At 41.6% G+C, this 24848-nt stretch overlaps 1 protein-coding gene across 6 annotated transcripts in view; it reads right to left on the reverse strand.

The window, feature by feature from the left end:
- Positions 1–18693, reverse strand: part of NF2 (NF2, moesin-ezrin-radixin like (MERLIN) tumor suppressor) — a 67333-nt gene extending 48640 nt beyond the window's left edge. For 2 of the 6 annotated variants that reach the window (XM_074321862.1, XM_074321861.1), the window contains exon 1: positions 18059–18602. In XM_074321862.1, the coding sequence (XP_074177963.1) occupies positions 18059–18172 (114 nt within the window). In that variant the 5' untranslated portion in view covers positions 18173–18602. Of the gene's footprint in view, positions 1–18058 lie in introns of all 6 variants that reach the window. The other 4 variants (XM_019743079.2, XM_019743080.2, XM_074321860.1 and 1 more) reach the window with 4 other exon arrangements.
- Positions 18694–24848: the final 6155 nt, after the last annotated feature.

Raw genomic sequence — 24848 nt, forward strand, 5'->3', positions numbered from 1 at the left:
GTGTAGCCATTGAATCCCTTGCACTTGCTGATACAACTATGTAGGATGAGTAGGAAACCAGCCACCTGATAGTAAAAGGCCATAGCTAGAAAAGGACAACTTTCTTGAAGAAAGAAAACCGAATTTGGCTGCCATATGTGAGAGGCCTAAGAATTAGGACTCACAGAGAAACCAGCTTTACAGAGAAGACTCAAATCTGGAAAAAGCTACCAAAGAAGCAAACTTCCATTTCATAGAGGTCAGGGGGAACCAGATTATCAGCCACACAGGGGATGCTATTTGACTGGCTATCTACATCACAGCAGGTGAAAGAGAACTGACACACCCAGCAGTCGGTTATCAGGATTTCTCCTAATTAGTTCACAAGCTGCCCTAACATTAGCCATAAAAATTGACAAAAGGTTAGCTCCCTTATCCATAGGGCAACAGAAGGAACTGCACCTCCCCAGGCATAGGACATGCGCCAAGTATTTACAATTATTTCAGAAATGGAAAATCAAGGATGATCCCCTCTCAATGTTTATCCCTAACTGACATTTGCAGTCACGGCTGGCCCACAAGAACTGATCTACTACTGTGTTTCCCCCAAAATAACACGTATCTGGACAATCAACTCTAATGTGTCTTGACGCATTAGAGTTGATTGTCCGGCTAGGTCTTATTTTTGGGGAAACACAGTATAGAAGACTTGAGAATTTAAGATGCTCATGTACCAGATCCAAACCTAAATACAACTTTTCTTTGTCCATTTTGAAAAAATAGATGCCAAATACCTCAATTTACAAGATCAACACAATGGAAAGAGTTATAAAAAATGATTTTGCTGGATAGCAAGTGAATAACGAGTTCCATTAAAATATTTAATCAAAGAGGATAAAAAAGTGCAGTAATGCGGGTGTGAAACCAGCGCTTCCCGACTCGGTGTGGTGTCACCATGCCACAGAAGCAGGTTCTTGTATCTCAGGAGCTTAAACTACAAAATGATCGTGCCATTTCCTGTCACAATGAAAGAATACACCACTCCTTCTCAACATGAGGGAAAAGCGGATCCTTGAAATATAAACAGATTAATTTCTCTGCCCAGCAATCATGACCTCTATGTCATTCATCTAAATCTGAGCAAAATCTCACAAACCTGAAACGTCCTCTTTGCAAAAATAATCCCAACTCCAATCGTGTCCTGTCAATTTCTGCCATAATCAACCACAGCAAGTAATTCTCCTCTCCCAGTCCTGTTAATATCATCTGTTAGTATGTGAAATCTAGTTAAATTATTGATTTCAAGGTCCTCCACCTTGAAATGACTTCTTCCCTCCTTCAAACAATTGCCCTACCACAACCCAGTTTGTGCCCTCCCAAGTCAGCAAAATTATGTGCTTCCATTTATCCATAACCAGACCTTTCTGAGATCCATTCCTTTATCTCACCGCTGTCCTCCCCACAAACGATACTGGGTACACGAGTCAGTATGGACTTTACAAATACAAAAAAAATGACGGGCCTGCTTTTCCCCTAGATTCCTGTCTTTCCTCCAATTCTGCAGATCACAAACTCCTTGAAGGCAAGGGCCACCACCACACACACACACACACACACACACACACACACACACACTTCACTTTAAGTCTCCCAGAACCCAAGCAAATGCTGCACAATCTGTGGCCACTCCATAAATGCTTGTGGTTGGCTGACAATATTGATAATGAAGATGAAAACTAGATGAGACTTCTGAGTAGAACAGTTTAAGTAATGATTGCAACGAAGCAAGAATTTATGACACTCCTTATTAAAATTCTAATTGCATAATTGGGCCCTAAGGTATATATTTTCCCCCTTTGGTGACATGTACTGATTTCTTCTCTCTAAAAATACCTTGGCAAGGAAATCTAAATCTCAAAGAACCAACCAAGAAAAATTTCCACAGAACAAAAGAGACTAGAAAGAAACAAATCACAGCACCTTGGGAAGTCATAAAATGGAGGTTTTAAACTCTGATAAGTCTTTCAAAACAAAATGAATTATGCTTTTTCAGGGGGAAAATTCCTTATGTTTGCAGCTTCTGGCATGTTTCCTGCTGAAGTGGAGAGAGGTTATGGCAGCAGCAGTGCATCCAGAGAGGAACTCTGAATCCTAACTCCCTCTGTCTACCACACACAAGCCTGTAACCTTGGGTGAACTAAGCAGCTCCACTGGGCCTCAGTTTCTTCATCTGTCAATCTCTTATGGCCTGTGCAATGCCCAGATTTTATGATACTATGAAAAAAAGATGAGGCGCTTCAAAGTTGGTTGACAGATGACAAAGCAAAAAGAAACAATATGGTTATGGTACTATAAAAGCATTACAATCCCCCCAAAGCAAAGAAGACAATTTCTGTCTTTGGAATTTAGCTCACAACATGAAAGCAATCACAGCCTTGTCAAATAGCTATAAAACACCCAAACCCGCTGTGTTGGGAAAGTCACTTAACCTCTTTGAGTCTCAGCTTTCACAATCATCAAGTGGTCTTTCAGGATTAACACCCTCTGAGTCTATGAGCTTGAGCTGGTTTTATATAAACCATGTAGTACTTTTTTCATTGCTATAATAATTTTCTTTTAATCCTTTAACATCCCATTCTATATCTTAAAATCAATTTCAGGGATGTAAATGAAACTTAACATTTAACGTATGTGTGCTTTCTACAGTCTTTTCCCTTACTCAGGTTCTTCGATTGTTATCATGTTCCTTTCTCTTAATAATCAAGAGTTGACTTATAATAATGAACGCTCTGATGTAACAAAAATGATCACTATAATGCTGCTGGAAAACAGAAGTTTATTAGCACAAAGCAGGCTGCTGATATTCAGCAATTGTCAATGATTACAATATTTGAAATACTGAGAATAAAAATTCTGCAGAGAGTTGCAAATAGGAAACAACAGTAAATTCAGTGCAAATAGACAAAGCTAAATTTCAAATACCTAGTCATGAGGTAAAATTAACACACTATTAAATACAACCCACAATTAAGTATTATGCAACTGATTAATTCCTCCTGCCCTTCACAAAAACTGTACTTTGTATTTAAAAGTGCATTCCTTCAAAAAAAGCTCCCAACACAACAGAGCTGGAGCTTAACCCGTTTGCGTAAATCAGCTCATGTAGAACCTAGACTCTAGCCTGGAAAGACATTTTAAGCATTCTGTTTCGGTTTCTAGCTTGACCTTTTGATTTTTAAGTTTCAAGGTCATTAATGATAATAACACTGCCTTTAACAACATTGGAAGGTATAGGTATGCGTGGGTAGGCCTGGAAAAATGCCTGCAGATAGATGAGAACGACTGTAGGCTAAAGACCTTCTAAACATATTTATGAGTCTGATTTAATCTCAAACCAATATGAGTAGGACACTAGATAAAAACACCGTTGGTGAATTTAGAACGACAGACCAATTAAGTTTAGTAATTAGTCCGGGCTTCAGTTTTAAGTTTTATCTGAATATCAAATTACCAAAATTACTAAAACTAGGAAACTAAAATTGGCAAGGTAGATAGGAAAACCATAAGTAACCTAATTCACTAACAGAAAGGTTCTGTAAATTTTCCAAAGCTAGGTCCAAATTTGGCAAAGAAGCAAAAAGAACAGTAGTGGGAGCTGGAAGAGGAAAAGATACCTTTAGAAATGATGTGCTCTGACCCCATCTAGTGGTGCCAGAGTGATTCCTAAACTGGGACAAGCATCTTGAATGACTGAAGATTTGATTAAAGATCTTTTTTTTCCCCTGAAGTCAGCCTTTGTTTGGTAATAAATTTTTTACTTGCTAAAAATGTACTAAAGCATGGATTTAGAATTTAAATTGGACAAAGCACAGATAGGAGAATGGAACACATCATCCTGTAACAAACCAGAGAAGCCTCATCACACCAGCTGGCTAAAAAGATTAGCAGCTCTGAGAAAACTCAATTCCAGGTTTTTAAGACCTCAAATGCTTTAACTTCTGAAATTAAACAAGCAGCAAAAATGTTCTTGGACAAGAATGCAAAACTAGCAGGAATAATTGGAGAAGCCGTCAAAAACAAAGAAAAAAGGAAATTTTCAAAATGACACACTGTAGACAAAAGAATGAAGAATAATTAACTACGGCAGAAATCAGAAAAGAATCCTGCTATCACAGTGGACATCAAGCTAAATAGAGATCAATTATATAGCATATTATTTAAAAAAAAAAAAAAGATCCTTAAACAGGGATAAGGAATAAGGTAAAGCTCATCATATTTAGACTGATTATAGAGTCTAAAGGGTCTACAATTACAAAGGCATGGATAACCTGAAGAAGGTTCAAAGAAAATGAAGGAGATTATTAAAGGAAAAAATTCACAGTGCCTCTAGCATGAGACCCTTTCTCTTTGTTCCCACACTCCCAACTCATGATAACACAGGAAACTAATGGTTACCAAGTGCTTATGAAGGTCAGGCTCTGAGCTTAGTGCTTATAAAGGTCCTCTTCGGGGCGGCTGGATATCTTAGTTGGTCAGAGAGCGAGCTCTGAACAACAGGGTTGCCGGTTCGATTCCCACATGGGCCAGTGAGCTGCGCCCTCCACAACTAGATTGCAGGACAATGACTTGGAGCTGATGGGCCCTGGAGAAACACACTGTTCCCCAATATTCCCCAATAAAATTTATTAGGGGAAAAAACAACGGTCTTCTTCATTCATGCCGTAAAACAATCCTATAAGAAAAATACTACAATTCTCCTCATTACAGATGTGGCAACTGAGGTGCAGAGAGCTAAGTCCAAGTTCACTTGGGGAGCAGGTGGCAGTGATAGGACTTTCCCCGGGCCAATTTACCCCTTCTATCAGGACACCAGCTCTTGTTCCCTAAGCCATATTTTTCCTGTCCTCTAGAAGGTTTCTCTCATAGTTACATGCTGAAATCCTGAGTTGACTTCCTACCTAAGAAGGAAATCTAAAAGAGGGAATTGTGCAATGAGCTTCTTCTGCCCAGATCACCTAAAATAGGATGTTGAAGCCAAGGGCTTTTGAAATCAAGTTCTCCCTCATTTTTCAGATGAATAACTGAAGCCTGGGGGAAGCAGAGATGTGCCAAAAGTCACACAGAGGAGCTCTGCCTAGAAGCCAGGGGTTCAGTGCTATTGATGGTTTTACACAAGTAGCACCCTGACTGTGCAGGGGGACCAGACAGGAAAGTGTGCTGACCTCCTGGGCCCAACTCAGGCCAGGCTAGACTCAACCACAAATTTAAGCCCACTGGCAAGCTCACAAAACGGTTTTAAAATGGTATCGTACACCACATGCAATAAGTAATGTCATAGACAAATAGTTGTTGAGTTAGGAAGTTCTTTGAAAGATCTCTTATTTCTACTTTCTTTTTCCAATTTATCAAATACAGCAGTACCTCGGTTTTTGAACATCTCTGTTGATGAACATTTTGGTTTATGAATGCTGTAAACCGGAAGTAAATGCTTCGGTTTTCGAACACGACTCAGAAGTCGAATATGTCACACAGCTTCCCCTGAGTGCAAGATCCTGAGGCCTAGCTGTTGGCTGTTTTCGAATGTTTCAGGGCTCGTGGATTATGTTCGAAAACCGAGGTACCACTGTACTTAACTTCTCCCCAGGTTTCTAAACTTTTCTCTCCTTTTTCTACTTGGAGCTTCCTATTTGGGTAGCACAGTTAAGTAGAAAGAAGGCTGGCTGGAAGACAGATGGCCTGGGCTCAAACCTTGACCCCACCACTCAGAACTGTGTGGTGGTCTTGGACACAAAGAGTGGGGAACACTTGAGCAGAGCCGAGGAGAATAAGAACATCTAAGCCAGGAGCCAAGAAAGCAGGGCATTCTGGGCAAAGGGAAGAGCCAATACAAAAGGGTGGCAGTGTGAAGAAAGCTTTCAGGAAAGAGCAAACAGGACAATGGGCCCAGAGCAGAGAGAGTATGTGAGGAAGTGCAGGAGAGGCTGGGAAAGGGAGCCAAATGATGAGAGGCCCTGCACATACTTCCCTTCATATGACAGCCCTGATATGGATCTTACCTGTGCCGGGTGCTAGTCTAAGTACCTTTCCAATAATAACTCAATTTTAAATCCCTGTAACAACCCTCTGCAGGAAGAATGGCTACAACCCGCATTTTACAGAGAAGGAAACGAAGGCATGTGAGAAGATTAAGGGACTTGTCTAAGGTCACTCAGCTGGTGAGGGGCCAAGCCAAGGATGGGGCTCCCGAGACCCTGGTTGTAACCTCTAGGCTGTGCTGCTTCACGGCCCCAACGAGGAAACTAGAGCTTGAGCTAAGACCTCTTCAACTTACTGGAAAGCCTCATACTGAGGTTCCAATACACAGCTGCTGGCCTCATTGGTCGTTACTGAGTTACCTGGTGTGCCCATCTATTTTCCCATTACTTACCTGCCCCTGTCCTCTTCTTTCTTGTTCAGAATAGACAATGGCTCCCCTGGGGCTTTAAGCAGCCTGTTTACCCTGTCTGAGCCTCCATTTCCGCCTCTGAAAATGAAGCCCATGACAGCATCCACATCCTAAGTGGGTCTTGATCACCGTTAGGTCATGTTCACTGCCTAGCCCATGAGGGTACTCAGTAAATATCTGTCTAATTCATAAATAAACGAGTCTCCATTATATCAAATGAGATAGTGTGTTTAAAGCACTGAGCATGGTACCTGACACATGTAACTGCTATATCTTAGCCCTTTCTCCCACAAAAGGGCAGACGTGGGGTCCAGCAGACAGCAGCACTAGCCAGTATATGCCCTGCTTCCTTATCTACTCTTCACCAGCAGGACTGCATTCAGCAATCACCCTTGACTGTCCATGTCCTACATCTGGGGCACCCATGCCATCCACAGGCACTGCTTAAACCCCATGGGAGAGCCCAACGATGAGGTAGAGACAATCTTTCTTCTGAAACAAGAAGACAAGTTTCTCAGTGCCCTCGTGTAGAATACGATTACTATATACTACAACTGAGCAATGAAATAACCACCACTGCCCCCCGGAGTTTACCATCCCAGAAGGGAATTGTTGGCCTAAATCTTGTGGTGTCTAAAATTTAACATCTTACTAAAAACACCAGCATTGTTCTTTTCGTTCTCCCCTTTCACAAGTTCCTTCTGTCATGGACAACTTTGTTGGAATAACCTGTGATGTTGGTGTTTAATCCAATCATAATCCCCCTTGGGTATGTGAAAACATTTGGAGTACCAACCAACATGAGAAGGCGGCTTCGTTTTCAATATAAGATAGTATCAGAATCTCTCATAACTCAATTTTGAGAAATTTTTCATACTTGGCTCTTCTTACTGATAGACTGAATTATTAGAGTAAAATTCCAGCCTAGATAAGAAATAACATAACCATTTAGCCTCCTGGCAAATTACATTCAGCACCTACTTTCTCAAAATGACAAATATCGAGTCTTTCAAGTGGAAAAAATCCTCCAAAGCATCGAGCCAATGCAGCATGCAGTGCAAGGAAGAGATTTTCTTTTCCCCTCTCTCTGCAGCAAAAAAAGTCTGAAGTTACTAACACAAGGTAACATGATTCCTTTTAACGACCACTGGTTCTGAAATTGAGTCCTTAGAAAACCACGTACATTTGACCTCAGCAAAGCCGAGAATTCCTCCAAAACCATCTCTCTTTTTTTCCAAATGCACTGGCCATCTCCTCGCATTAGTACCTTGCCCAGTTAACGTACAACATAAAAATAGGACAGGAGCATAAGGCTGATCGCTTCTCAGAAGCAGAGTTCTCTCTTATCGTCCTAAATGAAATTACTGTTACTTTCAAAAGAATATTTGGACATTGCTTAAAAACAGGTGTTTTCACTGGAAACTTGAGGTTCAATGAGATGCAACAGTTTGACAAATGACAACATGGCAGCACCTGTGGTGACCTAAGCCTTCTACTTTAGGCCAATTATAGTACCTTCCTTTCTGCCCAGCACTACGCATTCTATGAATCCTTATAAGAACCTTGAGAGGTCAGTGGTTATTAGTTCCATTTTACAGATGTGGAAACTGAAATCCAGAAAGTTTAAGTATCTTACCTAAATTTTAAGCACTTTAGCTGGAATTCAAGCCCCGGTTCACCTTATTTTAAAGCCTATGCACTTTCTTCTACTGCTTTGTTGCTCAGTGTGGTCCCTGGGTCAGTGGCATAGACATCACTTAAGAGTTTGCTAGAAATGCAGAATTTTCAGTCCCAACGAAAAACGACAGAATCAGAACCCACATTTTACCAACATCCTCAGGTCATTTATTCGAATCCTTTAAGATTTAAAGTTTGACAAATTCTACACTATATGAGGTGTGGTCAAACAATACAGTGAATGTTTAAATTTAAAAAATTATTACAGTAGTAAAAGATATATTGCCATTAATCCGCCTCAAGATACTTCCCTTCACTTCAAACACACATATCCCATTGTTCTTGCCACTTTCTGAAGCACTTCTGGAAGTCCTCTTTCGTGACTGTCTTTAGTCGCGCTGTCATGGCTGCCTCAGTGTCCTGAATCAATTCAAACTGTTTTCCTTTCACGGTCATTTTGACTTTGGGGAAGAGCCAGAAGTTGCACGGTGCCAGATCCGGTGAATAAGGTAGGTGAGGACACACCGTAATGTTTTTATTTGACAGAAATTGCCATATACCAAAAGCGATGTGTGACATGGAGCATGGAAGATGATTTACAGCACACTTTAAAACACACCTTCTCTCAACCACAGCTCACACCCGACTGACTGCACGAAACAAGCTGAAACTTGTCACACACTGTTACTAAAGTTTGACACACCACTTCCCGTTGGATGGCACTCAGCAGCAGCATTCACCATATTGTTTGATCACAACGGAAAGGATCCGAGTCACACATCACTTCTGGTACGGCCATTTCTGTCAAAAAAAAAACAAAAAACATTCCAGTGTGTCCTCATCTACCTTATTCACTGGATCTGGCACCATGCAACTTCTCGCTCTTCCCCAAAGTCAAAATGACCATGAAAGGTGAATGTTTTAAATCAATTTAGGTCATAGAGGCAGCCATAACAGCGCAACTAAAGACACTCATGAAAGAGGACTTCCAGAACTGCTTCAGAAAGTGGCAGGAAAAAATAAAAATAAAAAAATAAAAAAATAAAATAAAAAAAGAAAGAAAGTGGCAGGAACGATGGGATAAGTGTGTTCAAAGTGAGGGGGAGTATTTTGAGGGGGACTAACGGCAATGTGGGAATGTGTCTTTTATTGTAATAATTTTTTTTATTTAAACATTCACCGTATTTTTTTATCATACCTCATAACATTCTGCCTCTCTGAATGTCACTACTATTATCCTTTTCTATAGATCGTGGTTCCCAATGTGGGGGAAGGGGGACAGGAAAAGGGGAGGGTGTTTATCCCCTAGGGACACTGGACAAAGTCTGAAGACTTCTGAGATTGTCACAACTGGGGTTGGATGGAGGGTGCTACTGATATCTTGTGGGTAGAGGCCAGAGACGCTGCTGAACATCCTCCAGGACAGAACAATCCCCCTCACAAAGCATCATGCAGGCAAATGTCAAGAGTGCCCAGGTTGAGAAACCCTGCCATTGCTGATAATATTGTCCATCCTCTTTGGGTCTGGGGTCTGTTTACAGAAAAAATAAGAGATTTTCATGGCAAAACTATGGCTAAAGAAAGGTCACACAAAATCCCTTTCCTTATGGGTGTCCCTCACCATCTCTCACAACATATCAAATAGTGACTTAGATCAGTGGTTGGTAAACTATGGCCCACAAGACAAAGCCACTGTCTCCCTGTTTTTGTGCAGTTTGAGAGCTAAGAATTAATTTTACATTTTTAAATGGTTGGAAAAAGTTTTTAATAACATTTCATCACTTGTGAAAATTATAAAAAAATCAAATTTCAGTGTCTATAATTAAAGTGTTATTGGAACAAAGTCATGCCTCTTATTTTTAATTGTATCAAAGGCTGTTTTTATAAACAACCTTATGGAGATATAATTCACCTATTCATATATTCACCTATTCAAGTATACAATTCAATGGTTTTTAGCATATTCAGTGTTGTGCAACTGTAACTATATTCAATTTCACAACATTTTCATCACCTCAAAAAAAAATCTTAAACACGTTATCATTCCCCTATCCCCACACCTCTTTTTCCCCCCGCCCTAAGTAACCACAAATCTATATAGATATCCCTATTCTAGATTTGCATATGAAAGGAATCATATATGTGGTCTTTGTGATCAGCTTCTTTCACTTATCATGTTTGTAAGGTTCATCTATGTTGTACCATGTATTGGTACTCCATTCATTTTTATTGCCAAATAACATCCCATTGTATTGATACACCACATTTTGTTTCTATAGTCATCTGCTGATTGACATTTGGGTTGTTTCCACCTTTGGTTCTGTGAATCAAAATATCTAAAACAAATATGGAGCGGGGAGCCCTAAAATGGAGTCAGAGGCCATTAGTGAAGTCAGACTTATTCATGTCCGCACGCTGATGAGGTTTGAACTTTTGGACTTTCCTGCTTACTGTAGAAGTATATCCTGGAACTTAACCCCCCTTATTTCCACGCCAATGCTTACCTTAGAATCTCACCACCTGGACCTGACCAATCCTTTTTGAATTAGCCATCCACACCGTATTAAGTAGCCACTGGGAGAAGTTTCTTTTGTTCTAGATTGTGGTTTTTGCCTTTAAAAGCTTCAGCTTTCTTTGTCTTCCCCAGAGCACATTTCAGGTCTTTCCCTGAATCTGTCTCTCCTGAATTAGAATCCTTTAAGACCTCAAACCTTTAATTTGTTTTGCAGCCTCAGATCTTTATTGGGCAATAGCTCTTAAGAATAATGCTGCTATAAATATTTGTGTACAAGTTTCTCTGTAGACATGTTTTCACTTCTCCTGAGTGGATGCCTATGAATGGAATTGCTAGGTCATATGGTAGCTCCATGTTTAACAGAGGAACTGCCAGACTGCTTTACAAAGTGGCTGCACCATTTTATATTACCACCAGTAGTGTATGAGGATTCCAATTTCTCCACATTCTTGCCAACACTGTTGTCATATGCCTTTTTAATTCCAGTCACTAGTGGTCAGCTCTCATTGTGGTAAAGTCGTATCTCATTGTGTTTTTGATTTGCATTTCTCTGATGATTAATGATGTTGACCATCTTTTCATGTACTTATTAACATGTCTATATCTTCCTTGGAAAATGTCTATTCAGATCCTTTGCCCATTTTTAAATTGGGTTATTTGCCTGTTTATTATTGAACTGTAAGAGTTCTTTATATATTTTAGATATAAGACCCTTATGAGACACGTGATTTGCTAACATTTTTTCTTTTCACTTTCTTGGTGTCTTTTGGAACACAGATGAAGTCCAGTTTATCTGTTTTCTTTTGTTCTTCATGTTTTTGGTGTCAAATCTAAGAATCCTATGTCAAATCCAAAGTCATAAAGTTTTACCCCTGTTTTCTTCTATTACAGTTTTAGTTCTTACATTTAGGTCTTGATCCATTTTGAGTTAACATGTTGCGTACGGATCACGAGAATCTTCGTTTTTTTTCTGAGCCATGCGTTAAGGACGGATAACGAGAATTCTCGTTTTTACTGTTGACTCTTTTTACTTTGCACATTTTATTGAATTATTTGTGTTTCGTTAATAACAATGGAAGCTGCTTTCTGCAGTATCACACCAGGAGGGATTACTAACATCATAGGTGAGTAATCCTAAAAAATTCCATAGAAAAATAATAAATGATATAGAAGCTTTTACGCTTTAAAGAGAAGAGTGCATTTTAAAGTAGCTTCTTTTAAAAACCTGCCGGAACAGAGGGGTATGAGGGATTTAAACCCCGCCGTACGCAACGTGTTAACTTTTGTATGCGATGTGAAGGGTTCAACTTGATTCTTTTGCATGTGGCTATATTGTTGTCTCAGCACCATTTGTTGAAAAGCCTATTCATTCCAATGAGGGGTCTTGGCACCTTTGTCAAAATCAGTTAACCAAAGATAATATGGGTTTATTTCTGGACTCTCAATTCTAGTCCATTGATCTATGTGACTATCTTTATGCAAGTACCACACTATCTTAATTATGGCGGTTTTGTAGTAAGTTTTGAAATGAGGAAGTGTCTTTGTACTTTTTTCTTTTTCAAAATTGTTTTAGCTATTCTAGGATCCTTGCAATTCAATATGAATTTTAGAATCAGTTTGCCAATTTCTACAAAGAAATAAACTGGGGGATTACACTGAATGTGTACATCAACTTGGGAAATATTACCATTTTAACAATATTAAGTCTTATGATCCATGAACAAGAAATGTTTTTCCACTTTAGATCATCTTTAATTTCTTTCAACAGTTTTATAATTTTTAGAATATAAGTTTTGCACTTATTTTGTTAATTTTATTCCTAAGTATTTTACACTTTTTGATGCTATTGTAAATAGAATTTCTTAATTTCATGTTTAGATTGTTCATTGCAGGTATATACAGAGGGTGCCAAAAACATGTATACACATTTTAAGAAACGAAAAAACTGTATTAAAATTGTAATACTCAATATACAGGGGGTGCCAAAAAATGTATACAAGTGGACACTTTGGTCAATGTTGCTCAAGCAGTAGCTCACCATAATCAGAAGTGTCTGGACGTTGATGGTAACCACTTTGAGAACCTCTTGTAATTGTAGAAGTCAAACGTGATTTGTATTCATCTTTTGTTATTGGCATATATTGAATATTACAATTTTAGTACAGTTTTCCTTTCTTAAAATGTGTATACATTTTTTTGGCATCCTCTGTATACCAATAACAAAAGATAAATACAACTCATGTATATACATTTTTTTGGCATCCCTGGTATAATTACAATTAATTTTTGTATATTGATCTTGTATCCTGCAACCTTGCTCAACTTGTTTATTAATTCTAATAGTTTTTTTAGAGGATTCTTTAGAATCTGTATACAAGATCATGTAGTTAGTGAATACAGAAAGCTTAACTTCTTCCTTTCCAATACGGATGCCTATTATTTCATTTTCTTGCCTACTTGTCCTGGCTAGAACCTCCAGTACAATGTTGAACAGAAGTGGTAAAAGTGGACATTCTTGCTTGTTCCTAATCTTAAGGGGTCAGCATCCAGTGTTTCACTATAAAGTATGATATTAGCTGTGGGTTTTTCACAGATGTTCTTTATCAGGTTGAGGAAGTTCCCTTGTATTCTTATTTTGTTGAGTGTTTTTATCATGAAATGCTGTTGGATTTTGTCAAGTGCTTCTTCTCCATCTATTGAGATCATGCGGTTTTTGTTTTTTATTCTGTTGGTGAGGTATAATACCCATTAATTGATTTTGGAATGTTAAATCAACCTTGTATTCCTGGAATAAATGCCACTTGGTTATGGCATATAATTATTTTCAAATGTTGCTGGATTCAGTTTGCTAGCATTTTTGTTACAGATTTTTGCTTCCATATTTATGAGATTGGTGTCTAGTTTTCTTGTGTTATCTGTGTCTGGTTTTGGTATCAGGGTAATGCCAGCCTCATAAACTGAGCTGGAAAATGGTCCCTCGACTTCTATTTTTCTTAGAATAGCTTGTTAAAAGTTGGCATTAATTGTTCTTGAAATGTTTGGTAGAATTCAGTGGTGAAGCCATCTGGGCCTCTAGTAGGTAGAGCTTGAGCTTTTCATCATGGGTAGTATTTTTATAGCTAATTTACTCTCTTCCGTTTGTAGAGATCTATACAGATTGTCTCTTCTTGAATAAATTTTGGTAGTGGTATCTTTCTAGGAATTTGTCCATTTCATTTAAGTTACCTAATAATTTAGTGTATAACTGCCATTTTTCTTTTTGTTTCCTATGTTGTTTTTGTTTCTCTATTCCTCCTTTATAAATTAATGCAATTAACTTGCATTAATTGAATATTTGCTAATGAAGTATTTAAATTTCTTTAATGATTTTTTCCATTATATTTTTACTTTTTTCCACTACATTTTTAAAGATTTCTTTTTTAGTGGTTACTCTAGGATTCACCATATAATCCTGATTTATCAGAATCAGCTTCAGACTTATATTAGCTTAATTCCAGTGCTATTACAGAAATGTTACTCCTATATAGTTCCATTCCCTTCTCCCTTTTTATAGTATTAGAGTTAATACATATTACACTTATTAGAGTTACAAACCTGACAATACATTGTTATAGTTATTACTTTGCAACTTTACCATCTGCAGTCATTTCCTTAGCTCATTACAGCTACCAGTATGCTCCCACCCATCTCCTTTGTGCTGTTATTGGCTAGTACATTACACATATATTACATTTCTATGTTATACTCCCAACAGTATTATATATGCGTGTGTGTGTGTATGTGTGTATGGACACAATTGCTGTTTAAATCTGTTAAGAGAAAGGAGAAAAATATTCATTTATATTCTCTTTTATGATTATATAATTACCTTTATTGGTGCTTTTTTTTAATGCAGATTTAAATTACTAACTGAAGTCACTTGCTTCTAGTGTGAAGCACTTCCTTTAGTATTTCTTATAAGGTGGGTCTTTGAGCAACAAATTTTCTGTTTTTGTTTATCTGAGAAAATCTTTATTTCACCTTCATTTTTGAAATGTCCTTTTCATTTATATCCAGCTGTGCTAGATTCTTAGTTGACAAGTTTTTTCTTTCAGTGCTTTGAAGAAATCAGCTGTTAATCTTATTGGGGTTCCCTTGTAAGTGTGGAGTCATTTTTCTCTTGCTGCTTTCAAGATTTTCTCATCTTTGACTTTCAGCATTTTTAATATATCTGTTTGTGAATCTCTTTGTATTTATCCTCCTTGGAGTTCACTAAGCTTCCTGAATGTTTAGGCTATTGTTTTTCAATAAATTTAGAGAGTTTCAGTCATTATTTTTAAAATATTTTTTTCCCTCTCCTCTCCTTCTGGTATTACCACTGTGCATGTTGCTGCACTTAGTAATCTATCACATTTCTCTGCAGCTCTGTACATTTTTCTTCATTTTTTTTCCTCTCTACTTTTCAGCTTGCATAATCTCTATCAATCCATCTTCAAGTATGCGAACGCTTTCTTCTGCCAGTTCGAATCTACTTTGAGCCCCTCTGGTGAATTTTTTATTTCAGTCATACTACTTTCCAACTCCAGAATTTTAATTTGGTTCTTTTTAATAATTCCTATCTATTTATATTCTCTATCTGATGCAAAAATATCATTATACCTTCCTTAACTTCTTTAATCATGCTTTCCTTTAGTTCTGTGAACATATTTATAATGGCTACTTTGAAACCTTTTCATTAAATCTGACATCTGGTCGCTCTCACAAGCAATTTCTGTTGCTAGCTTTTATCAATTGTATGGGTCATATTTCCCTGTTTCTTTGCATACCTCATAATTTTTTGTTGGAAACTAGACATTTTAGATAATATAGCAATCCTGGGAACTGGTGCCCCCTTTTCTGGGCTTGTTATTATTATGTGCTTATTTGTTTAAAGACTGGCTGAAATCTATTTCCCTCACAGGGTTAAGGCCTATGATGTTTGTCCTCAGGAAGGCCATCTTTGCTTATGACCATAGGAAAGAGAGACCATAGGGCTCTCTTTCCCTAATCGTACCCAGCTGTTAAACTCCACTAATTGTGGTATATTGTGGGGACAGAGCCCCAGAGAGTGGTTTACAGGCCCTCGGCCTCACGTGGAAAGGTGCTGGCTTGGCTGTGGCTGATTGGCTGTCGGCTTTGGCCGGTTAGCCGATTGGCCGCTGGTATAACTGCTGCGGCTACGAAGGAGAGCCGAGGACTGCCGAGGACTGCCGAGGATTGCCGAAGAGCCGAGCAGAACCGAGGAGAGTGGAAGAGGAGAGCCAAAGAGAGTGGAAGAGAGGAGAGGAACAGAGTCGAGAGAGTGGAGGAGAGTCGTCGGTCGGTCGGTTGGCGGAAAGGCGGACGGCAGGTCGCGCGTCCGGTGGGCCCAGCCTCCAGTGAGAACATAGTGGTATGACTCCCCTACCTATGGCTCCGTGGGTGTTCCTTTTTGGCCTCACCATATCCTGCGTTCTTGTGTGGGGAGCGGGAGCAGAGACCCCGCAGGCCGCCCCGCCTGAAAAATGGCGCTGCGAGCAGGCCTCCGCGCACGACAAATGGCGCAGCGAGCAGGGTCTCCCGCACGACATATATTGTTCTATTATTTTCAACAGTGCTCAGGGGGCATAACTTGCTCTACAGAGTAATCCAATCAAAAGGTGTCTCTTTTGAGGGAACAGTTCCTGAGATCCATGTTTGATATTTGTTCTGACCCCAGCAGGGCTTTTCCCTAGCTATCTTATTGCCCCATTCTCTCCTGCAAACAAGGTGGCCTACAATCTAGGTCGCATCGTCGTTCAATCCACAAATCCCCTACCAATTGCCTTTCACCAAGACCCCCACCGTTCTTGAGTACCCTTAGGCATAAACTTCTCCATAATCTGTAGCAAATGATGTCACAACCTTTGGAAAGAGATTAGTAGCTAAGGTTTTTAAGGCCTGCTTCTCCCTCCTGGCAAAATCTCTGAGCCCTTGGTGGAAGTGGGGAGGGAGGACATACACCCTGAGGTCTTCTCAGTTTGCCTCTCTGGGCTGGAACCACCTTCTCCCAGGCTGAGGGTGGGCCAAGAGTAAATGGGGCCTAGTATTTTCAGTGTGCCACACCCAGGGCACAGCCTCCATTTCATACATAGGAACTGGGTGGAAGAAAGAAGCTCCCATCTTTCATCTTCACTCAGTTTCTGCAACAAATAACCTTGGGCAGCTGAGAAACACTGAAGTTCTGCTCCTCTTGGGAAGACAGCCTTCTGACTAGGAGAGGGAGACCTGTGTTCTGAGTTGCAGCAGTCCGAAGCAGAATCTCTCTCTGCCTTGCTGAGCTGGGAGCAGGGAGGGTGGTAGTGGTCTTGGTTCAAATGCCACAAACTCTTGCCTTCCTTACCAAATTTTTATGTATTTTCTTGAATAGATGTTTCTTCACTTAATGTTTACCTTTAGGACCATTCCTAGAGGATTTGAATTTTTTAAAAAAACAACAATTTTTAGCAGTTTTATAGAGAACCATGTCAGTGGAGCTCTTCACATTGGAAGTCATGCTAGAAGTTAATCCTGTCTATAGTAGCTTTTGGGCTACAATGGTGCTACAAATATAGTACATCTGAAGAGTTAAGTAGTTGCAACTGAGACCTTATAGCCTTCGAAGCTGAAAATATTTACCATGTGGCCCTTGACAGAAAAAGTTTGCCAATCCCTGACTTAGGTCACTGCTGCATATACTGCTGGTCCACAGACCACACTTTGAATAGCAAGAGCTTAAATTACTTAAGGCAGTACTGTATTGGCTAAGAGCTTGATTCAACACCCTACTTCACCATTTACTATATATATGATTTGGGGTACCTATCTCATTGGGTTGTTGTGAGAATTAAATGTATGACTGTCCGGCACTTAGAAAGTATTCAACGAATAGTAACTGTTATCATCATGACAGAAACTATGGAAAATTTAAGATACCACCTCTTTCCTCAAAGTTTTTTTCCAGAAAATTTAAGTTTTGGAAAAAGGAAACAAGTATAGACTTCCCAATAACACAAGATGCTTTTTAATACCCGGTGTACATAATATTGTCTAATGAAGTAAAAACTCTGTAGAGCTGGAGCCTAAGCCTGACACTGAAAACTAGAATTTGCTAACACAGATGCTTCCAGCCGTTAGCAGTAACAATGAATGAAAACACGAAGGAAGTGCTTCCAAACCCAAAGCCCTACTGTAAAGGGCAGCAATTTATCTTTAATATGAGGATTTGGGCCTAGATGGTTCCTTCCGGTTCTGGCCATCCCTATCTATGCCCAGAGATGATATACGTAGAATCCCTCAAGTCTCCACCTCGACTGTCACCGCGACAGGGGCGCCCCGGTAAGTGCCAGACCCGCACGAGGGCCAGGTGAGCAGAGATTCCGCCAGGCTCCGCTCACCGCAGCCCATTCGGGCTGCCAGTTGGTTACCTCGCAATTGAACTCCATCTCGGCGTCCATGGTGACGATCCGCACGGTGAACGTCTTGGGCTGCTTCCTCTTGAGCGAGCTGAAGCTCATGCGGGAAGCGATGGCCCCGGCCATGGTGCGGGGCTCAGGCCCGGGACCTTCGCGTCCCGAGGCCTGCGCTTTGGGACTGTTAGCCCCCCTGGAGGAGCTGCACAGGCCTCAGGGCCACCATGGTGGCCGGGTGGCCAGCCTGGGAGCTGTCTGAGCCGCGCGGGCCCCAAGCGGCCAGCATGGGCCGCGAGGACCCTGCCCCGGGAGCGGAAAGGTGGAGTTGCAGGGCGAGCCCTTACGGCCGTAGGAAGGGAACGCGAGCGAGGACCGACGGGGCGGACTCGGCCCGGAGCTCCGGGACTCGAGCCGAGGACGCTGGGGTCACCCGGGGACGGGGCCCCTAGACGGCAGCGGCCCAGATCCCGCGCGCCTCTCAGCGGCTGATGGAGGTCTCGGGGCCGCGCCGCAGCCAGGCGCGCACGTGCGCGCGTGGCTGTCACCGTCCTCGCTCCGCGCGCCCGCGGGAAGTGTCCCCTCCCTGCAGCCCCCGGCCTGCTCCCTGCCCCGCCCTCAGGCCCCCGAGATCACAACTCACAGCGCAACCTAACAGCGGCCACCACTTAGACGCAGCAATTGGCTTAAAATTCCGAAGGAGGCGGGACTTTCACTCTCCGTCCCGCCTTCCTCACAAGGAATCCACCAATTAGGAGTTCTGCTCCAGCTGGAGGCGTGGGCCTCGGTTCGGAGTTGACTGGCTATAGAGGCAGTCGCTCCGATCGCTTTGTTAGTAAGGGGTACGCCTACTCTAACAAGACTGGTTGAGGCGGCGGATCCCGGCGCGCCTTTCCTGGGAAACCACGTTGAGGCTGGCCCCAGGGTAGGGGAGTCGGGTTTCTCCCAAGTCCAGTAAAGGACTGCCCTTCAGATCAAGTACGCGCCGAGTATGACGCCCCAAGGCATCGTGTTTCGGACACCCGGCGGATAATTCTGTTTGGCACTTAATAATTACATATACTGACCTATGTTTCTCAAAACATTTAAATTACTTGTGGAGGCCCCCTAGGTTCCCGGCACTCTCCCACAGATCCTTCTGCTTCTCTTTAGAAGTATTCATTATTACCGAGGAGGGGATAATTGTACCTACTTCATGGAGGTTTTGAGGAATTTAAGCGAGTTAACAAAGTTTTAGAACGGTGGCTGGCACATACTAGGTTGAATCCTAGGGAATTGCTGTTTTTGTAGATACAAAACAGTCGAAACGAAAGCATTTCTCACTTTGTACTGATTTCTGTTTCGAACCATATACGTGTATTATTTATTTTTTAAATGTCATCAAAGCTTATAACGAGTGTATATGAGGTGAGAAAGTAAAACTTTCTGTATTTAAAAACTAATTCCTAGTTTTAAATACCTCCTAAATGTTGAATAGAGACAGTTCCCTGTGTTTTAACTGAACGGTAAGCACTCCATAAATGTTAACCATCACCTCTTCTCTACAGAGGAGGAAACAGGCTCAACATGACAGCACCACTAGCTGGCTATCAACCAGATAGTGAAAGGTGAAGCTGGGACTGGAACCCAGGACTATTCTTATTCCATCCAAAGCCTGCCAGTATTAGCACTGCCCTGCCTGCTTCTCTGGTTGTGTTTGCCAAATTGCTCCCTGGTGTAGCCCCACGAACTACAGTTCTGGAGCACTCAGCAGACACTGTTGCTAAAATGATGTGGGGACAGAGCCCCAGAAAGTAGTTTACAGGCTCTCGGCCTCACGTGGAAGGGTGCTGGCTCGGGTGGTGAATGGCCGTCGGCTGTGGCCGGTTAGCCGATTGGCCGCTGGTATAACTGCTGCGGCTACGAAGGAGCCGAGCAGAGCCGAGCAGAGCCGAAGAGAGCGGAAGAGGAGAGCCGAGAGAGAGGAACAGAGTCGAGAGAGTGGAGGAGAGTCGTCGGTCGGTCGGTTGGCGGAAAAGCGGACGGCAGGTCGGCGTCCGGTGGGCCCAGCCTCCAGTGAGACCGTGGTGGTATGACTCCCCTACCTATGGCTCCGTGGGTGTTCCTTTTCGGCCTCACCATATCCTGCGTTCTTGCGTGGGGAGCGGGAGCAGAGACCCCGCAGGCCGCCCCGCCTGAAAGATGGCGCGGCGAGAAGGCCTCCGCGCACGACAAATGATAACTAGTAACATAAATCGAGCTCTTCCTCATGGGCCCCTGCGGTGCCTTGAAGCACCAGCCAGGCCCCAGACGTCATTTGTTGGCACACCCAGAGAGGCTGCTGTGGGGGAACATTATGTCCTGTCTACTGCTAGCAAATTCTCCCCACCAAACTGATGGGGGAGGGAGGAGAATTGTCTTCATTTTCATTGCTTCAGTTCTTCCCTGGGGGTGAGAGAACCAGGCTGGATTCTCCTGGGTCCCCACCAGGACATAAATCAGGGCTTTCTTTAACCCAGGGCCAAGACTGCTGACAGAAAATACCTAAGTGATCTTGGAACCCACTGAGGAGTAGCAAGTGGAGGTGGATCAGAAATCAGGGGCTAAAAAGACACTGATGGCCAATAACAGCTTGCTTTTATGGAAGGCTTACTAGGTGTTAGGCTCTGGGCTAATTGGCCAAACATGCCAAATTTAAATGTTCCTAGGGAAACATCCAGGTAGATACATAGGTCTGGATGTCTGAAGGGAGGCCAACGTCAAGAATAAAAATAGACATGATGGAATAGTATCCTGCCTTTATTCCTCACTTTGTAATACCTTTCCCCCCACTCACTCACTTATTATTTGTTGCACTAGCTGTATTCCTTTTTATATACTTATGGATCCCTTACTTAATGGCTTTTTTGTTTATTTGTTTTACTTAGATCAATACTTTATATAACAAAGTATTTCTTACATATGTAGAATTTTTAAACTTTTATTTTGAACTAATATCAGACTTAAAGTTTGCAGAAATAGTAGTTTCTCTATATGTTTCACTCAGCTTCCCCAAATGTCAACGTCTTACTTAATCATAACAGAATTATCAGAATCAAAAAATTAACATTTATATGCTACTATTAGCTAAAGTAAAGCCCTTATTGAAATTTCACCAGAGTTTCCACTACTGTCCTTTTCTGTTCCAAGATCCTATCAGGGTTCCCACATAACATTGGGTTATTTCTCTTTAGTCTTCTGTAGTCTGTAATAAATCTTCAGTCTTTCCTTATTTTTCACCTTGACACTTCTAATGAATATCGGCCAAATATTTGTTCAGTTCAGGTTTGTCTTATAAGTTTTCCCATGATGGGAATGATGTTCTAGAAGTATTTTCCTAAGCTGCATTACATTCTTTTGAGAGTAGGATGGAGATAGAAACCAGGCAAACTAAGCAGTTCTAGCCTGTCTGCAGCCTCAGGCTCAGGAAGGTGACTTGACTCATTCAACATTACCTGTCCCAGGTGACCTGGGACCTAAGACTTCTGAGGCCTTGGCCAGGATGCGTTCCAAGGTGCTATCCTGAGGCCCAGAGCCTGAATGAAAGTAGGCTGCAGGCAACAACTCTTATCTGAAATAACAATGGGAAAGAACCCAGAACATCTTAGGAAATCACTAGTACTCATCCTGTTCCATTCAGCCCTGAAATTGAAGATCTTTCAATTTGTCCAGGATGTCAGTTGCAGTGCTAGGGGCAGGCAGACCTGAGTTGGAATTTCTACTTTTCTGTGACCTTGGGCAACTTAGCTTCTCTGAGCCTCAGTTACCTCATCTGTAAAAATGGGCATAATAATAAATGATATGACATGTTTAAGAGCCCCTCTTCAAAAGGAATTACTGTTTATTGAGCACCCTCTATGTCCAAGGTGCTGTGTGACTTGCAAAAGGTTTTTACCATCTCTGGGCCTCCATTTCATCATCACTTAAAATGGAGAGAATAGGAAATGGAACTGCAAATAGCAAAGCCTAAAAGCATGCATTTATTCAACTTTTACTGAGTGCTCATTTTCATATGTATGCATTCTCATTTAATTCTCATGATTAAGTAGGTTATCGTGTTCATTTGACAGTTAAGAAAACAGAGGGGCCCAAAATCAGTTATGGGCCAAAGACCGTACAGCCTAATAGAGATACAGTCTGGATCTTAAACCTACATCTCTGGCTCTGGGCCCATGGTTTCCAAGGACAGTGTGAAGGTAACAAAGGGCCTTGTCTACAGTAGGCACTGAAAAATGACTGTTTTCTGGCCTAAAATTCATGCTCATGCCTAATTTGCAATTTGATGCTGTTTCTGTATTCCTTATTGTGGTAGATACTTTAGGTCTTGAGCTGAGATTCTGTATTAGTTTCCAAGGCTGACGTAACAAAACACCATCAACTAGGTGGCTTAAAACAACAGAAATGTAGTGTCTCACAGCTCTGGAGACTAGAAATCTGAGATAAAGGTGTCCGCAGGGCCATGCTCCCTCTGAAACCTGTAGGGGAGGATATTTCTTTGCGTCTTCCTGCTTCTGGTATCCCTAGATGTTCATTGGCTTGTGGCAGCATCACTCCAACCTTCACATGGCTTTCTCCCTCCTCCCTGTGTGTCTTTACATCATCCTCCCTCTGTACATATTTCTCTTTGTGTCCAGATTTCCCTTTTTCATAAGGACATCAGTCATGTTGGAGATTAGGGCCCATACTAATGACCTCATTTTAACTTGGTTACCTCTATAAAGACCCTATTTCCAAACAAGGTCCCACATTCAGAGGTACTGGGGTTAGGACTTCAACATCTTTCTTTTAGGGGACATGTATGGAAAAATCACTCCTGTGTTTCTCCTTTACTCTTGCACTCACAAAACTCCTGACACCAAATGCATGGGTTTTCCACACCAAGCAATTCTCTGAGACACCAGCTAGGTGTCCTAAAATACAGTTCAATTCTGACACTAACTCAAGTTAGTGTGGACCCCACAGGTTAAGGGCTCAGTTCCACGAGACTGCCCCACCCCCTTCAGATGCCAATTGCAGGGCCAGGTTGTCATCTGTACTTCTGACCAACTGGCTATAAATTAGGGTTCCCGTGACCTCCTCCTGGAATTTGATAATTTACTCAAGTGGCTGGTAGAACTCAGGGAAACACTTGGGTTTAGGGGTTTATTATATAATAAAGGATACAGATGAACAGCCAGATGAAGAGACACGTAGAACAAGATCTGGAACGATCTGGAGAGCAGAAGCTTCGCCCTGTGGAGTGGCAGTGCACCACTTTCCAAGCACGTGGATGTGTTTACCAACCCGGAAGCTCTCTGAACCCCATACTTCTGGGATTTTTAGGGAGACTTCATCATGTAGGCATAATCAATTATTAACTCAATTTCCAGTCAACCTCCCCTTCCAGGAGGATGGGGGATGGGGCTAAAAGTTCCAAGCTTCTAATGATGGCTTGAAAGCCCACCAAGCATTGCCTCATTTGAACAAAAGATGTTTCTATCACTCGGGAAATTCCAAGTGATTTAGGAGTTCTGTGTCAGGAACCAGGGTCAAAGACCAAATATTTAAACAAAAAGTGCTCCTAGTGCTCTTATCACTTGGGAAATTACAAGGGTTTTAGGAACTCTGTGCCAGAACCAGAGGCAGACACTAAATATATGTTTTCTATTATTTCATAGGACACAATTCAACCCACAACACTCCCCTTCCAGGAGCAGGTTCCAGGAGCTATATTTATGCGCGGATACTGGAAAGGTCCAGGAAAGTCCTATTTTTCAGGAGGGATGCCTTCTGTAAACTTGATATGATTCAAAAGTTTGTATTCCAAAACCCTACTTTCCCCACAGGAATGAATGTAAAGTAGGTGATGAAATGCATTCGCACAGCTCATAAATCCACAACCATTTTGCCATAGTTTTGCTTTTGATGTTGCTTTGTATCTTTGCGGTATTATCTCTACCCGCCGGCACTCTTCTAAATTAACAGCACCACCTGTCGCGGAGGGGGTTCAGTCTTCGTGGTATTTTATTACATCCACTATCCACTCAAAAGAGGGCGTATTTTTTCAGCACTAGCATCTCTACTTCGTGAATGCGTGAATGATTATGTTGTTATAGCTTTTTAAAGTCGTTTATAACGATAGCGAATGGCAAAATAACAGCTCAATAGCCACAAGAAGCGGTTGCAAGAGACCATAGCTACAGCGTGATTTGCTCCATAATGACGCACTGTGGTCATTCGTTTCCCTGCTACAGTGGCGCCGCCTTGTGGCAGTAGCGTAAACACAGTTCGTAATTCATCCCGACGGCTTTGAAATTGCTCCATACCTAACGAGTTAAAATGTTTTCCATTTGTATGATTTCCAATTTATACGTGGAATGGCACTTTGTTAATGTTTTTATGTGGCACTGCGTCAAAGTTCCATAATTCATATCTGCATATGAATGCATACGACAAAAAGGCTGGGACTTGGCAGTGTGGCTCATGTCCCAGCTGAGACAAAAAGCTTTCTTGTCCCTGTCACTCCTATTTGGGCCCCATTGGAGCTGGGGATGCAATTCTGAGAGCAGTTTGGCCCTAGCATAAAAGCCCATCAATAAGGAACGGGTGACACTGCCACAGCTGGGTAATTTGTCTCTTTGCTCTTCTGCAGCCCATTCGGTGATGATCTATTTGTCCCAGAGAATAGATGATGGCAGGTTTGTCCATATTTTACACTTATGAACCTGCCTGCTCCTCTCCGCCTGGTGCTGCCCATCTGTCTTTGTCCCTGGCTCCTCTCATTTCATTTCACAAATTGGGCAACAGGCCT

Source organism: Rhinolophus sinicus, linkage group LG16 (assembly GCF_036562045.2).
Source record: "Rhinolophus sinicus isolate RSC01 linkage group LG16, ASM3656204v1, whole genome shotgun sequence".
Lineage (NCBI taxonomy): Eukaryota > Metazoa > Chordata > Mammalia > Chiroptera > Rhinolophidae > Rhinolophus > Rhinolophus sinicus.